The sequence below is a fragment of the Dunckerocampus dactyliophorus genome, chromosome 9, assembly GCF_027744805.1.
Source record: "Dunckerocampus dactyliophorus isolate RoL2022-P2 chromosome 9, RoL_Ddac_1.1, whole genome shotgun sequence".
Taxonomy (NCBI): Eukaryota; Metazoa; Chordata; class Actinopteri; order Syngnathiformes; family Syngnathidae; genus Dunckerocampus; species Dunckerocampus dactyliophorus.
The window spans coordinates 31,157,600-31,172,543 of record NC_072827.1 but is presented as its reverse complement, the minus strand read 5'-3'; the positions used below and the strand labels follow the sequence as shown (position 1 = coordinate 31,172,543).

The 14,944-nt window shown below is 42.6% G+C and overlaps 1 protein-coding gene across 5 annotated transcripts in view; it reads left to right on the top strand.

The window, feature by feature from the left end:
- Nucleotides 1-14,944, top strand: part of ifih1 (interferon induced with helicase C domain 1) — a 28,443-nt gene that overhangs the window by 9,962 nt on the left and 3,537 nt on the right. Inside the window, exons 2-13 of one of the 5 annotated variants that reach the window (XR_008572371.1) lie at nucleotides 294-465; nucleotides 4,683-4,802; nucleotides 5,199-5,425; nucleotides 7,055-7,265; nucleotides 8,937-9,154; nucleotides 9,936-10,037; nucleotides 10,114-10,237; nucleotides 10,435-10,650; nucleotides 11,910-12,166; nucleotides 12,238-12,387; nucleotides 12,497-12,583; nucleotides 14,756-14,888. Coding sequence is in view for 3 of the 5 variants with exons in the window: in XM_054786083.1 (XP_054642058.1) it covers nucleotides 294-465; nucleotides 4,683-4,802; nucleotides 5,199-5,425; nucleotides 7,055-7,265; nucleotides 8,937-9,154; nucleotides 9,936-10,037; nucleotides 10,114-10,237; nucleotides 10,435-10,650; nucleotides 11,910-12,166; nucleotides 12,238-12,387; nucleotides 14,756-14,917 (1,959 nt within the window). In the remaining 2 variants the exon portion in view is untranslated. Of the gene's footprint in view, nucleotides 1-293; nucleotides 466-4,682; nucleotides 4,803-5,198; nucleotides 5,426-7,054; nucleotides 7,266-8,936; nucleotides 9,155-9,935; nucleotides 10,038-10,113; nucleotides 10,238-10,434; nucleotides 10,651-11,909; nucleotides 12,167-12,237; nucleotides 14,918-14,944 lie in introns of those variants that run through there. The other 4 variants (XR_008572370.1, XM_054786084.1, XM_054786083.1 and 1 more) reach the window with 4 other exon arrangements.

The following is a 14,944-nucleotide window of genomic DNA, read 5'->3' as shown; positions in this document are numbered from 1 at the left end:
TGTGTGCCGAAATGCTAAAAGGCTTATTTGCTATTTCTCTTGTTACAGGTGAGAGATAATTGTGCAGAGTTGAACCCCAGAAAACTAGCTTCAAAGACTTTTGTACACTTAAGCATCCTTTTCCTTCAATTTGAATTATTATCATGGAACAATATTTGAATCGGCAGATACTTTATTCATCTGCAAGCGACATTTCCCGTAAGCCCTTCTGTCCACAACCCTCCTTTGCCCCTCCAAACACACGAAAGGGCCCTTTGTAACGCAGTTGCTAACCAATGATGTCTGTGCTCCAGATCCTTCGCTCGGCAGACACCCAGGGACTCAGAGATGCAGCTCGCGAACTTCTGAAAAGGATTGTGAGGCGTCAGCCTGGATGGTACTCTGAATTTGTCCAGATTTTACGTGAAACTGAGCACCAGTCCTTGTATGAGCTGATGGGAGGGTCATGTGACTGCGATACCACAGGTAACACCATGACACGAGCAAATATAAGCTAAGAGTTCTTCTGGGTCAAAAGGAACTGTGTTACATTTGGGTCAATGCGGTATAGTCACGTGATGAACACGCTGCTTGCAAGCAAATACAAGCTAAGAGTTCTTCTGGGTCAAAAGGAACTGTGTTACATTTGGGTCAATGCGGTATAGTCACGTGATGAACACGCTGCTTGCAGTGCCATGGCTGACCACTAGGGGTGGAATGGAAGTTCCTCACTGTGTGTGCTTTGTCTTCAGACCTGTACAGAAGTGAAAGCTCACTCTGAGACTCCAGACAACGCTCAATAAGTTTAGAACGCTTACCGCCAGGTGGGAACAATTCACACTTAACTGCCGGGTGTTTAGTGAGCTTCATAACCAGCAGTTGGTGTTAATTTACTGAGAACACACCAAAGCAAAATCAAAGTCTGCAGAATGCAAGTAATGTGTTTCACATGCATACCAGCATGAAACACAGCTTAAGAAAGCACAGCACAGCCAGCGTGTCAAATCAAAAACACATGCTGACTTCTGATTGGCTGCCGCTCTCTCCTTTTCACCTCCAGCTCATGTCACGCTTGAAACACTTTTACATCATCTCACCCTTCTTTCTTCTCTCATCAAGTCACACCCTGTTGGCGATGCGCAATCCGTGTGCTTGGATTGCATAACAGTAGCTTACTTTTACCTACACGTGAACGTTAGCGTCATGAAAAGCATACCTATACTAACACGTGAACGTTAGCGTCATGAAAAGCATACTTTTACCTACACGTGAACGTTAGCATCATGAAAAGCATACTTTTACCTACACGTGAACGTTAGCGTCATGAAAAGCATACCTTTACTAACACGTGAACGTTAGCGTCATGAAAAGCATACTTTTACCTACACGTGAACGTTAGCATCATGAAAAGCATACTTTTACCTACACGTGAACGTTAGCGTCATGAAAAGCATACCTTTACTAACACGTGAACGTTAGCATCATGAAAAGCATACCTTTACTAACACGTGAACGTTAGCGTCATGAAAAGCATACTTTTACCTACACGTGAACGTTAGCATCATGAAAAGCATACTTTTACCTACACGTGAACGTTAGCGTCATGAAAAGCATACTTTTACCTACACGTGAACGTTAGCGTCATGAAAAGCATACTTTTACCTACACGTGAACGTTAGCGTCATGAAAAGCATACTTTTACCTACACGTGAACGTTAGCATCATGAAAAGCATACTTTTACCTACACGTGAACGTTAGCGTCATGAAAAGCATACTTTTACCTACACGTGAACGTTAGCGTCATGAAAAGCATACTTTTACCTACACGTGAACGTTAGCATCATGAAAAGCATACTTTTACCTATACGTGAACGTTAGCGTCATGAAAAGCATACTTTTACCTACACGTGAACGTTAGCGTCATGAAAAGCATACTTTTACCTACACGTGAACGTTAGCGTCATGAAAAGCATACTTTTACCTACACGTGAACGTTAGCATCATGAAAAGCATACTTTTACCTACACGTGAACGTTAGCATCATGAAAAGCATACTTTTACCTATACGTGAACGTTAGCGTCATGAAAAGCATACTTTTACCTACACGTGAACGTTAGCGTCATGAAAAGCATACTTTTACCTACACGTGAACGTTAGCGTCATGAAAAGCATACTTTTACCTACACGTGAACGTTAGCATCATGAAAAGCATACTTTTACCTACACGTGAAAGTTAGCATCATGAAAAGCATACCTTTACTAACACGTGAACGTTAGCGTCATGAAAAGCATACTTTTACCTACACGTGAACGTTAGCATCATGAAAAGCATACTTTTACCTACACGTGAACGTTAGCATCATGAAAAGCATACTTTTACCTATACGTGAACGTTAGCGTCATGAAAAGCATACTTTTACCTACACGTGAACGTTAGCGTCATGAAAAGCATACTTTTACCTACACGTGAACGTTAGCGTCATGAAAAGCATACTTTTACCTACACGTGAAAGTTAGCATCATGAAAAGCATACCTTTACTAACACGTGAACGTTAGCGTCATGAAAAGCATACTTTTACCTACACGTGAACGTTAGCATCATGAAAAGCATACTTTTACCTATACGTGAACGTTAGCGTCATGAAAAGCATACTTTTACCTACACGTGAACGTTAGCGTCATGAAAAGCATACTTTTACCTACACGTGAAAGTTAGCATCATGAAAAGCATACCTTTACTAACACGTGAACGTTAGCGTCATGAAAAGCATACTTTTACCTACACGTGACCGTTAGCATCATGAAAAGCATACTTTTACGTACACGTGAACGTTAGCGTCATGAAAAGCATACCTTTACTAACACGTGAACGTTAGCGTCATGAAAAGCATACTTTTACAACACGTGAATGTTAGCATATTTTCACATAGTTGAGGCAAACTAAGCTATCCATCCATATTCTATGCCGCTTCATCCTCATTAGGGTCGCGAGGGCATGCTGGAGCCTATCCCAGCTGACTTCGGGCGACAGGCGGGGTACACCCTGGACCCTGGTGCCAGCCAGTGGCAGGGCACATATAGATAAACAACCATTCACACTCACATTCATACCTATGGACAATTTAGAGTCGCTAATTAACCTAACCTGCATGTTTTTGGAATGTGGGAGGAACCCGGAGAAAACCCACGTGCACACAGGGAGAACATGCAAACTCCACACAGAAGTTCCCGAGGGAGAATCGAACCCAGGTCTTCCCGATCTCCAGGCTGTTCCTGTGTTGGCCAACATGCTAACCACTAGACCACCGTGCGGTCCAAACTAAGCTAATTTCCGTTTAAAAAATAACCACAGGTATCATCACGTATTATCACGGTTTAATTGTTTCCACACACAAGTGTGATAAATGAAGTTCCATGATATACGGTATGAATCAATGGAATATGTTGGTCGTCACACCATAGAAGACCAGTTTATGACTTTGTAAATATGATTTCTAACATTATTAGAGCGGCGTAGATATGAAGTAACACCCCTATACCTTTACACTCCTATTATTCTTTGTTTATCTACTTAGCAAAGCAAATGAATGCTAAGCATGTGACTGCAGGAACATGCTTGGTCACATGAGACAAATATGATGCAATCATACTCCTGCAAGTACGCCGACAAAAGGTGTCGGATAATTGCATGCAGATGTTGAAGTTTTTCACAAAAATGTGGTGCCTCACTTTTTCCTGGAACATTTGGAGATGTGTTTCTGCTTCTACACATCAGCATGCTTTGCTGCATGGAAGATACATTGGAGTGCACTTTTCATATCTTGCACTTTTAGTGCACCATATGGACAAAAATATATGGACGTCTGGCTGACACTACATACATGTCAAATGAAGGAAATCCTGACTTCCTGCAGGATTGTGGGACGTTTGCTTCCATTCATCCAATCGAAGGTGAAGTCAGAGGCTGCTCATGTTGGACCTGGGGGCCAGCTGGCTCACCGTCACAAAGAACGTTTCATAAAGTTCTTCCACACCAAACACATCCAAGCATGCTTTCAGCACTGGGAAACAGAAGAGGACATTTTTCTGTCAAATTCTACTTACTTATTCCGCCGTGTTATATCAACTTTGCTTAAATATGTTATATATTGTTTGTAATAATGTCCTACATTGTTCCATTTTTGAAAGCGAACAGTACATGAGCAAAAATGACATTTATAGTTGATGTCGCCAGCCATGACGAGCTAGCTCTCGCTGTTCAGTCTCATTTCCGGGAGTGACGTCATCGGCTAAAGCAGAGTAAACAAACGCTTCTCCAGGTAGATGGTGGACTTGGTTCAGTATATTGTTGATAAATTGTAGTAGCCATGCCAAAACTATTGACACATGGCTCAGATCTTGGCTATAATCACTGTAAACATCCTCTGTCTCATACACCGCCATGTTAGCCTGAGTGATAGTACTCCGATGGTGTCACTTCCAGAAATGAGGCTGAACAGCGAGAGCTAGCTCCTTGAACGCCTTCATTTTTCAACCCATTCAAACCATCCCGACATCAAATTGTTCAGGTGGTATGGGAATAGTTTGCCGTCTGTTCAGATATTTCCAAACAGCAGCACCGACTGAATCATGTGCATGGATGGAGTGATTGGTGATATAAAGACATATGATTATTTGAATGTGAATGTGTTTTGCCTCAGATTTAAAAGCACCATCAAGAGAAGTTGAGACAACAGGAAACAAGGCTGTGATGGACAGTCCAGCAGAAAGTTCTGCTAGTCCGCAGGGTTTGGATGACTACAAGGACATGGAGGCCACGGGTACCAGTCACTTCATGAATACCACACAGAAATGTATACTTGTCTTCCGGCCTGTTTGGACGAGAAAAACAGAGGCATTCACTTGGGAATATATTGATTATCCACTTCGTTGTCGTTTATTATGTGATTACTTATTGTCCCAGGCCTAGTGCAGAGTTACTCTCACTCCTAGTGTATATACTGTGCATCAGAATAATAGAAGAGAAAGTAGAAGCCCCCTAAAACATGTTATTAGAATAGCTGTGTGAAGTTCAGTACTTGCACTTACCTGTATATCCATACAATGTTCATGTTTATATACTGTATATACAACAAGGTATGCTACAAACAGTAGCATACTTTTCCCTTTATGATTGCAGTTTGTTGAGCAGGTCATGACATCTGTGTGCTTTGCAGAACTTAGTGACTCAGGTGGAGCAGCCGGCGGCCCAGAAGGAGCTGTGATTGTTCTTCGGGATTATCAGAAGGAGGTGGCTCAACCTGCCTTGGAGGGGAAAAACATCATCATCTGCCTCCCGACCGGAAGTGGTAAAACCAGGGTGGCGGTTTATGTTACCACTCAACATCTGGCGCGCAGGAGAGCGGAGGGGAACACGGGGACAGTGGTTGTTCTGGTCCACAAGGTATAAGAATAGGAAATAGAAGTAGATTGTATTTATAACTTTATACAAATGAATCATTGGCCCACTTTGCATATCCAAAGAAAACATTCTTTCCGTCAGCGTGCGCGTACAGTACGGGTCAGCAGGCCACAAATGACACACCTGAAAGGTGCACTGCACGCTTTTCCTGTCTGCCATGTGTGGGAACTCTTGTGCTACGGGAAAATCAACCTGAAAAACAAAACGACTTAGTTCATTTTAGATGAAAGCCTTTCCTGCTTCTGCAACAACTTCTGCAAACCTTTAACCTCACCTTTTTATTATTTATTAGGGCTGTCAAAGTCAACATGTGAGCAACACATTCATGGAAATTTCCTTTATGGTCACTATTTTTTATTATTATTTTTTGGACACGTGATTAACGAGCGCATGTCCTGTTTGACCCTCGGCTCACACCGTAGTTTGAGGAAGTAGCGATGACTATGGAGCTACAAGCAGGAACAAATATTGATGACAAATGTAGAAAGAAAAAAAAGTATCTTGATTGGTAAGTTTAGCTCTCTCAACAACACCAAAGTTATTTGTATCTACTCTCACTGGGAGTTGACTTGTCAATGAGAGAAATGAGAAGGTACTGGAGCACTGCCCATATTTTTTATTGTCATTTATACAGTGGTACCTTGGCTTACTAACCAGTGTTTATCAGATGCAAACATTTGGGTTAGGAGCTGCTATTTACTGGCAGGCATAGCTTAGGACAGCTGTTTGGGGGCTTGTGTCAATGTGACCATGACTGGATGTAAATAGCATTAGCAGCACACTAGCTAGTCACCGGGAAAGATTTTCAACATATCAGTAAAACATTCGTACATTCTAGCCATTTCACTGATCTTATTTATGATGTATTGCATAAAAGTAAGACAGGAAGAACATCAAATTAAAAGCACTAAATGGATACAGAGCCACCGTCCACCAGTACCAGCCTGGACTTTGTTTTTTACGGAGCACATTAGCACTCAGTAAGCTCATCAAATCTTACCTTTATGCGTTCCCACATAGTATCAGCGTTTGGGAGCAAATATGAGGCCAAAGAAAAAGGGTAAAAATACAGTATAGTAGTCTATCTGTGCAGCGTGGGACAAAGTTACATGGTGTCTACAAGGACCTTCCAACAAAGTGGGACAAAACGCTGCTCGCATTAAACATGCGAAAACTGTATATTATTTTTGGATAATGTACCATATTTCCAAAATTGATATCCCTTTACATCAAATTGTATGTAGTTATCGCTGTACCATATTTACATTTCCATCCCTACTTATTATAGGTCAAAACTATCTGTGATTAAGTATGATTAATTGAGTTAACTGTGAGCAAAATGTGATTAATTGCGATTAAATATTTTTATTTGGTTTGTATGCAACTCAACTTGCTTTTTGTCTTCACTAGAAAATGTTGAAATGTTCCCATTAACGCCTGGATGTACTGTACTGTATTTCCACAAAAAGATCATCTCTCCAAAAAGTGTAGAGATGATCGAAACATCTACAACGCGTGTGCTAATCATTCCAGTGTGTTTGGGATGCTGCTTGAATTTGGAAGTTTCTGTTTGGAAGATTTTCTGATGACTGGAATGTTCTTCGTCCTCAGGTTCCTCTGGTGGAGCAGCACTACGCGACAGAGTTCCAGCCCTTTCTCAAGCACGCGTACAAAGTGGAAAGAGTCAGTGGAAACTCCTTGCTCAAAATCTCCTTCACAGAGATCATGAAGAAGAACGATGTCGTCATTTGCACGGCCCAGATTCTGGAAAACTACTTGGAGAGGTCGGTCAAAGGAGAGGACGAGGGAGTGCATCTAAAGGGTAGGATCTTCAGCTTCTTTTGTTGGAAGGGATTCCACAACTGGAACCACAAAGGAGGAGTTTTGGGAGAATATGCAGGGGCACACTCCACTTTGTCTGTAAAACGATATGAAACATGAAAGCCACAAGCAGGTCGTCAAAAAAAGAAAAAGGTGATCGAGTCCCATGACAAGCATGTGGAAACTGCACTATTGCTAACATATGCTAGCCAGTGGCGGGGGGTGCTCTTCTATTTTCTGGCTGCAAAAAGAAGATCTAATACAACGACATTTCTGAAATTTGAGCTAGTGTATTTCACAATCACCCGTAAATTCTGGACTATGGAGCGCACCCAAGTAGAAGCCACACCCACCAACTTTAAAGAGAAGAACATGTTGTGCAAACATATGAGAGATGCCCGATATGGTCACGACAACCCATAACATTCTTATATGTGCTTTTTATTTAGATGTAAGTGTAGTTTGTGAGCACCTGGAGGTAAGAAGGACTGCAACAAATTCGGATTTGTTCATTTGTCCTAATCAAATATGATGACATCACTAGCACATCACTACTATCAGGAGAACCAGAGTGTAGAGGGGGAGGAGCCCCTGCTGTGGCCCAGCAAGGTGCACTGTATCCAGGCACACGCTACGAGCGGCCGGTGTGATGCCACAGAGGTCTCTGGCAAACCTTTTGCACTTTTCAAACGTTTCAGGTGGCTGGTAAGGTTTTTTGTCTGCTTCATGTTTTTTTTCCCCTCATCGCGGAGCATTTGGTACAACTAGCACGCAAAAAGTCTTCCTCGGAAAGTGAGCTCAGGGGACGTTAACGTCACAGGCAGGAGAAAAACGGAGCGCTTGATTTGCTCAACCGCACAATACGGGTAATCTCAGTGTTTTTTAAAAATTATCGGTTATTTGAGCTATTTTTAATGTTAGCGGATTTATTGGTATGACGTCATTCATTCATTCATTTTCTATGCTGCTTAATCCTGTGCTGAGGGCACATGTAATGGTGCGTGTCATGTGATAATTCCCTCATATCTTTGTGATAATTATTGTGCACCCCTAATATATATATATACTTGTCTATGAGGCGTATTAAGTATTAAGATGGGATATTTACACAGAAAGATGCACTATAAACCTTGCAATCCTACCTGCACTCCGTGTTTCCAGCATCACTGGTTGCCCTGGTTGTAGGACAAGCATGGCTGACCTTAAACATGACTACTTTTACACTTTGAAATAAAGCACAGACTGCGAATATGTGGAATATGGGGAGGCCCTCCCCTGATGGTACCTGACAGGATCTTATCAAAGTCTTGCAGCTCTTGCTGGCACTCACCAGTCCAAGGTGGAATAGCCACCTCAGTGGAACATATGCTGTTTGTGGAAACGCCCGGAAGCGCGTGACTTTGTATTTTTTGTCTTTTTCTCCGGGCGTCCAGGCCACACGTCTGTTCAAGCCGTCAGCGTGTGGCTGATGAAATTCACATGAGAACATCTATCACCTACAAAACATCAAGCTGCCGCTGGTCGTTTCCTCAGGGAAATGATGTCATGGCTATGGTGACGTGTTGATGTGACTGGAACCAAACTAGTCATGTTCTCTAGTCAAATAAAACACTGCTTTCCGAGCTAAGCTTCTGATTGTAATATCCCAGCCATGTTTGTCTTCCCCTGCTAGATATTAGCCTGATCATCATAGACGAGTGCCATCACACTAAGAAGGGGGAGGTGTACAACCAGGTGATGATGCGTTACCTGAAGCAGAAGGAGAAGAACAAGATGCTGAAGAAGGAGCAGAAGGAGACGCTGCCGCTACCTCAGATCCTCGGCCTCACCGCGTCACTCGGCGTAGGGAACGCCACCAGACTGGATGCAGCCGAGAAGAACATTCTTCAGGTGGGGACAAAACACATGCTCAAACATAACATACGCTTGGGGATACTTTCACAACTAAAGACAAATCCTGGGTGTTTGTTTGTGTTGCAAAGGTGTTCTGTTTGCATGTGTGGAAATGGAAAGAATCAATTCCAGCCGCCTGGATGGATAAGAATCATCCAGAAGTCCTTACATGACTATATTGTAGAGACATGCACTGAATATCACAAGACTACGCACATGACAGTAAATAGCAGCTCCTAACCCAAATTTTAGCTCACATTTCAAAACAAAAAATCAGCAGAGAGCCGGCTAACTCTGGTTAGTTGGGACACTCGTATGCCAAGGTACCAATGTATTAATGAAAATCCCAAAAATACCGGCAGTGCTCCGGTACCTTCTCACTTCTTTCTGGCAGTTGACGTACTCCGTAATAACTCCCAGCGACAGTAGATGCAAATAACTTTGGTCTTGTTGCGAGAACCATCTGCCAAGGTTTTGGAGCTTAACTTACAAATCAAAACACCATTTTTTTCTCCATTTCTCACACTGTACCAGCACCTTTCATCTTTTCAGTCTATTACAATCAAAAGTTTCTGTGGCGGGTCAGCGTGAGCCAGACTTCCATTGGGAATTGTTTTTCTAGATTCTACCTCATCCAGCGAGCTGCTTCCAATGTCCCACCTTCTCACGGTGCAGCCACAAAGTGTCTGACTGACATAAAACAAAGCTGAAAACCCCAGAAAACATAAACCCTATACTGTAATGACGTCTCCTTCACACCAACGCTTCTCTTTTGTAGATTTGTGCCAACTTGGATGCCTCCCAAATCCTGACTTCCGATCTTGGAAATTACAGAAATGAACCAGGCAAACAAATTGTTCTTGTTGAGGACAAAGAGAAGGTGTGAGCATTTGAGAACCCATTTTCCTCTAGTATTAAGAGGCTGATGTTTGCACCATAGCCCTCATGTGTTATAGGATCCCTTTGGTGATGTCATCAAGAGAATCATGAACATTATTCATACGTATGCCAACCTGAACCCCATCTGCCAGCTTGGCTCTCAGAACTATGAACAGTGGGTGGTCCAATACGAGCGGCAAGGTGAGCATAAGTTGTTCATTTTCATGGATAGAGTAAGCATTTGCACCCATAGAAATCATATTAAATCATCATTATCATTATCATGTGCTAACTAACTAATAGCGGCTCAACAGGAAGGCCAAACTGTGCATTTGCTCCAATATAAGCAACATAAAATGTAGTTTTAATATGACTACTATGCTGTATGAACTTTCTAGCTGCCAAAGAGGAAGACCAAAGAGTGCGCATTTGTGCGGAGCACCTTCGCCGGTACAACGAGGCCTTGCAACTCAGCAACACCATTCGCATGTGTGATGCCTTCACTTTCCTGGAGAAATACCACGAGGAGGAGCTGAAGAGTAAAATGAGCCCTGATGATGAACACGTCATCAACATTACAGACACTGAAAACATGCTCTTCAACTTATTCCAAGGTACCATCACATTGAAGTTATGCTGATTTACTGCAAATATTGATACATGTCTTTTAGAAGAGTTAGCTGCACTTGAACTATACAGTTAGAACATCCAGGATATGTCTGTGTTGACAAAGGACAAACTGTACTAATGACACATCATTTGTGACATGGAACTGTTTGTTCAAGTGGAAATATCCATCCATCTATTTTCTAAAGCACTTGTCATCATTAGGGTGAGCTGGAGCCTATCCCAGCTGACTTTGGGCTCGCTGGACTGGTTGCCAGTCAGTCATAGGACACATATACACAATTCACACGGATGTAGTACTTCCAGACAATTTTGCCTACAATGAACACAACATTGATGTTTTTGGAACGTGAGAGGAAGTACCCGGAGAAAACCCTCACACACACACAAGCAAAGAAAATAATCGACAATAAAATCTACTTTTAATATTATTCATTATTGTTCCTTAAAGGAAAAGTGCACTTTTTGGGTGATTTTGCCGATCCACAATTTTTATGTGAGACATGAACATACGTCTTTCTCTCTTCGCTTTTCAGCGAGAAAAAGGCAGCTAGCAATGCCTGTAATGGGATGCACCTATTCCGCCTATAATTCTGAAAAAACTCAATTTCCATAATGTGAGCTGCATATGAACCATATTGTTATTATTATTGTTATTAACATTGTTACGCCCAGGAACTACATTGCTGTCGTAGTGGCACCTCGCCACGTCAGCTAGCTACTAGCCGGCTAGCGACTAGCTTCACCACACGCTAGCCAAAGGTAGCGCTACATATTGGAGCTGCCGCCACTGCTGCTGTGTTTTTGTTTTTGACGCTAGGTGTAGCGTTCCTTTCTATGTTGCTATGTGAAATCAATGCACCCAGGAAGGAAGTTCCCAAAATACTAAAAGTATGACATGTTATCATGACTGTAGCTGTTACTACATGCTCACAGCATGGATAGAAAACCACTAAACCTTGTTGGAGCTTTTTGGAGGTGTTTTCATAGGCGGAATAGGTGTATCCCATTACGTGCATTCATTACGTGCATTGTTATATCTTTAGAAGGCATAGAAAAGAGAAAGACGTGTGTTCGTGTTTCACATAAGGATGGTGGATGTTGGGAAAAATCCCTCAAAAAGTGCACTTTTCCTTTTTCAACATTTTCCTGATTAAAATAAAAAAACAATGTGATGCAAAAGAGTTGTAATGCTTATTGGACCCTTTACTTCATAAAAGAGCTGTATCCAAATGGTTTCTTCCAGACAACAAGCAAGAGCTTGAGGAGCTTTCTAAGAACCCAGGCTATGAAAATGACAGCTTGTCGAAGCTACGAGTTAGCATTCTACGACAGTTCAGCACCAGGGAGGAACCCAGGGGGATCATTTTCACCAAAACCCGCCGCAGCGCCATGGCTCTCAATCAGTGGATTCAGGACAATACCAAGTTTGCCGACATCGGCGTGAAGGCGTCGTACGTCATCGGAGGAGGAGACCAGAGTGTTGTCAAGCCAATGACGGCCGTGAGTACACGAAGCACAATGTGTCCCTCGCTCGCTTTGTGTACACGGGTACAGCTACGTTTGTTTGCCAGGCCGAGCAAAAGGACGTGCTGAGTAAATTCCACATCGGTGCTGTCAACCTGCTGATCGCTACCTCGGTGGCAGAGGAAGGTTTGGACATACCAGAATGCAACTTTGTCATCTGTTACGGCCTTGTGACCAATGAAATCGCTATGATACAGGTTGGTAATACTCCCGATACTGTCAATGCAATCAGGATCAGGAGTGCTGGCCCATGTTGCATACGCACTATTAGCAATGGGCCAATCAGACTTCTGATTCACCTCTCAGGGCCAGCTTGCAGGCCCCCAGCCCTGATTGGTTGATCAGAGCAAAAGCGTTCAACAAGCTAAGTTGAGGATGATGTTAACATGTCTGGTGAGTAGAGTTTTTAGGATGTTGTGTGTTGATCAGATAAATATCGATTCTGTGCCATATGTGCTTTCTCACAAAGCCACTGTGTTTACGCGGGTTATATTTGTCTGAGCAATGACTCATTAATGCTCCACTTTGCTTGCAGAAATGAAAGTCAGGCGTATTGGTCAGAAGGGTTAAGTATAATGTAATATAATATCCTAAAATCATTAACTAATAATAATAACAATAATAAATCATCACAATATAAACTTATCTAAATTAATCAAATGTCTTGTATTCTTTATGCTGTGATATCAAATACACATTCCACACATTAGGACACCTATCGGATCGGTATTGCTGATACCAGCCGGACTTTTTCTCAGTATCGGCAAGATTAGTGGCATCGCACATCACTGCTAGCCAGCATCCAAGATACTTTAGCACTTTGTGTCTTCCGTTTGTTTAAAAAAATCATCTTAAAAAGGAGTTGGAAATAAAATGATTTACTAAAACAGATGTGAAGGAATGTGAAGGTTTGGAATGTGTCGTGCACTGACACACTTCCCAATACTCTTCATCATAAAACCTCACCTGTTTCTTTTCAACTTTGCATCAGTGGGACTTCCAGAACAAATGCATTCTGGTAGTCCAATTGGTTGCGGGAGGAACGTGAGCAAGATATTCTAGCATACATTTCCGCTTTTCTCCAGAGGAAACCATGTGAGTCGTGTGGTCTACTTGACAACCCCACGTACCGTTTACTGCAGCTGCCTATGATTTGTGGCGTTCTGCTTCCAACAGTGCAAAATCTTAAGTCTTGTCATTTTTCAACTTGTCTTGATCAGGAGTGTGTGTGTGTGTGTGTGTGTGTGTGTGTGTGTGCGTGTGTGTGTGTGTGCGTGTGTGTGTGTGTGTGTGCGTGTGTGTGTGTGTGCGTGTGTGTGTGTGTGCGTGTGTGTGTGTGTGTGTGTGGGTGTGGGTGTGTGTGTGTAGGTGGGTAGGTGTGTGTGTGTGTGTGTGTGTGTGTGAGAGTATATACAGTGTTGTGAAAAAGTGTTTGCCCTTCCTAATGTTTTATTTTTTTTGCTTGTTTGTCCCACTTCAATGTTTCAGCTCATCAAACAAATGTAAATGTTAGTCAATGACAACACAACTGAACACAAAATGCAGTTTTTAAATGAAACTTTATTTTTTATTAAGGGAGAAAGTAAATCCAAAACTACATGGCCCTGTGTGAAGAGGTCATTGCCCCCCCCGTTAAAACATAACTTCACTGAGATGAATTAAGATCTATGAGTGTGGAAAAGGTTCTAAAGCCATTTCTAAAGCTTTGGGACTCCAGCCAACCACAGTGAGAGCCATTATCCACAAATGACCAAAACATGGAACAGTGGTGAACCTTCCCAGGAGTGGCAAACCAAAATAACCCCAAGCGCGCAGCAACGACTCCTCCGAGAGGTCACAAAAGGCCCCACAACAACTTCCAAAGAACTGCAGACCTGACTTGCCTCAGTTAAGGTCAGTGTTCATGACTCCACCATAAGAAAGACACTGGGCAAAAGTTCCAAGACCAAAACCACCACTGAACAAAAACAACATTAAAGCTCGTCTCAGTTTTGCCAGAAAACATCTTGATGATCCCCAAGACCTTTGGGAAAATACTTTGTGGTCTGACAAGACAAACGTTTAGCTTTTTGGGAGGTGTGCGTCCCATTACTTCTGGTGTAAAAATAAAATATGCTGGTGGAAGTGTGATGGTCTTCAGGACCTGGAAGACTTGCTGTGATAAATGGAAGCATGAATTCTGCTGAAGGAGAATGTCCGACCATCTATTGGTGACCTCAAGCTGAAAGCAACTTGGGTTCTGCAGCAGGACAATGATCCAAAACACACCAGCAAGTCCACCTCTGAATGGATGAAGACTTTGGAGTGGTCTAGTCCAAGTCCTGACCTGAATCCTATTGAGATGCTGTGGTATGACCTTTAAAAGGCGCTTCATGCTGGAAAAGCCTCCAATGTGGCTGAATGACAACAATTCTGCAAAGTTCCTCCCCAGCGCTGGAAGAGACTCAGTGCAAGTTGACTGCAGTTGTTCTGCTAAGGGTGGCCCAGGCAGTTATTAGGTTTAGGGGGCCATCACTTTTTCACTCCACTGTGTATATACGTGTATATCATGTACATATTTTGCAGGCTCGAGGCAGAGCTCGGGCCAAGGACAGCAGTTACATTGTGATCGAGGTGAAAGGCTCTGGAGTGACTGAGAAGGAGACCATTAACGAGTACCGGAAGGACTTGATGACTCGAGCCATTGCCAGAATCCGAGAATTCCAGCCTGCGGAGTATGAGAGAAGGGTATAGACGTCTCTCCTTCAAGCTAGC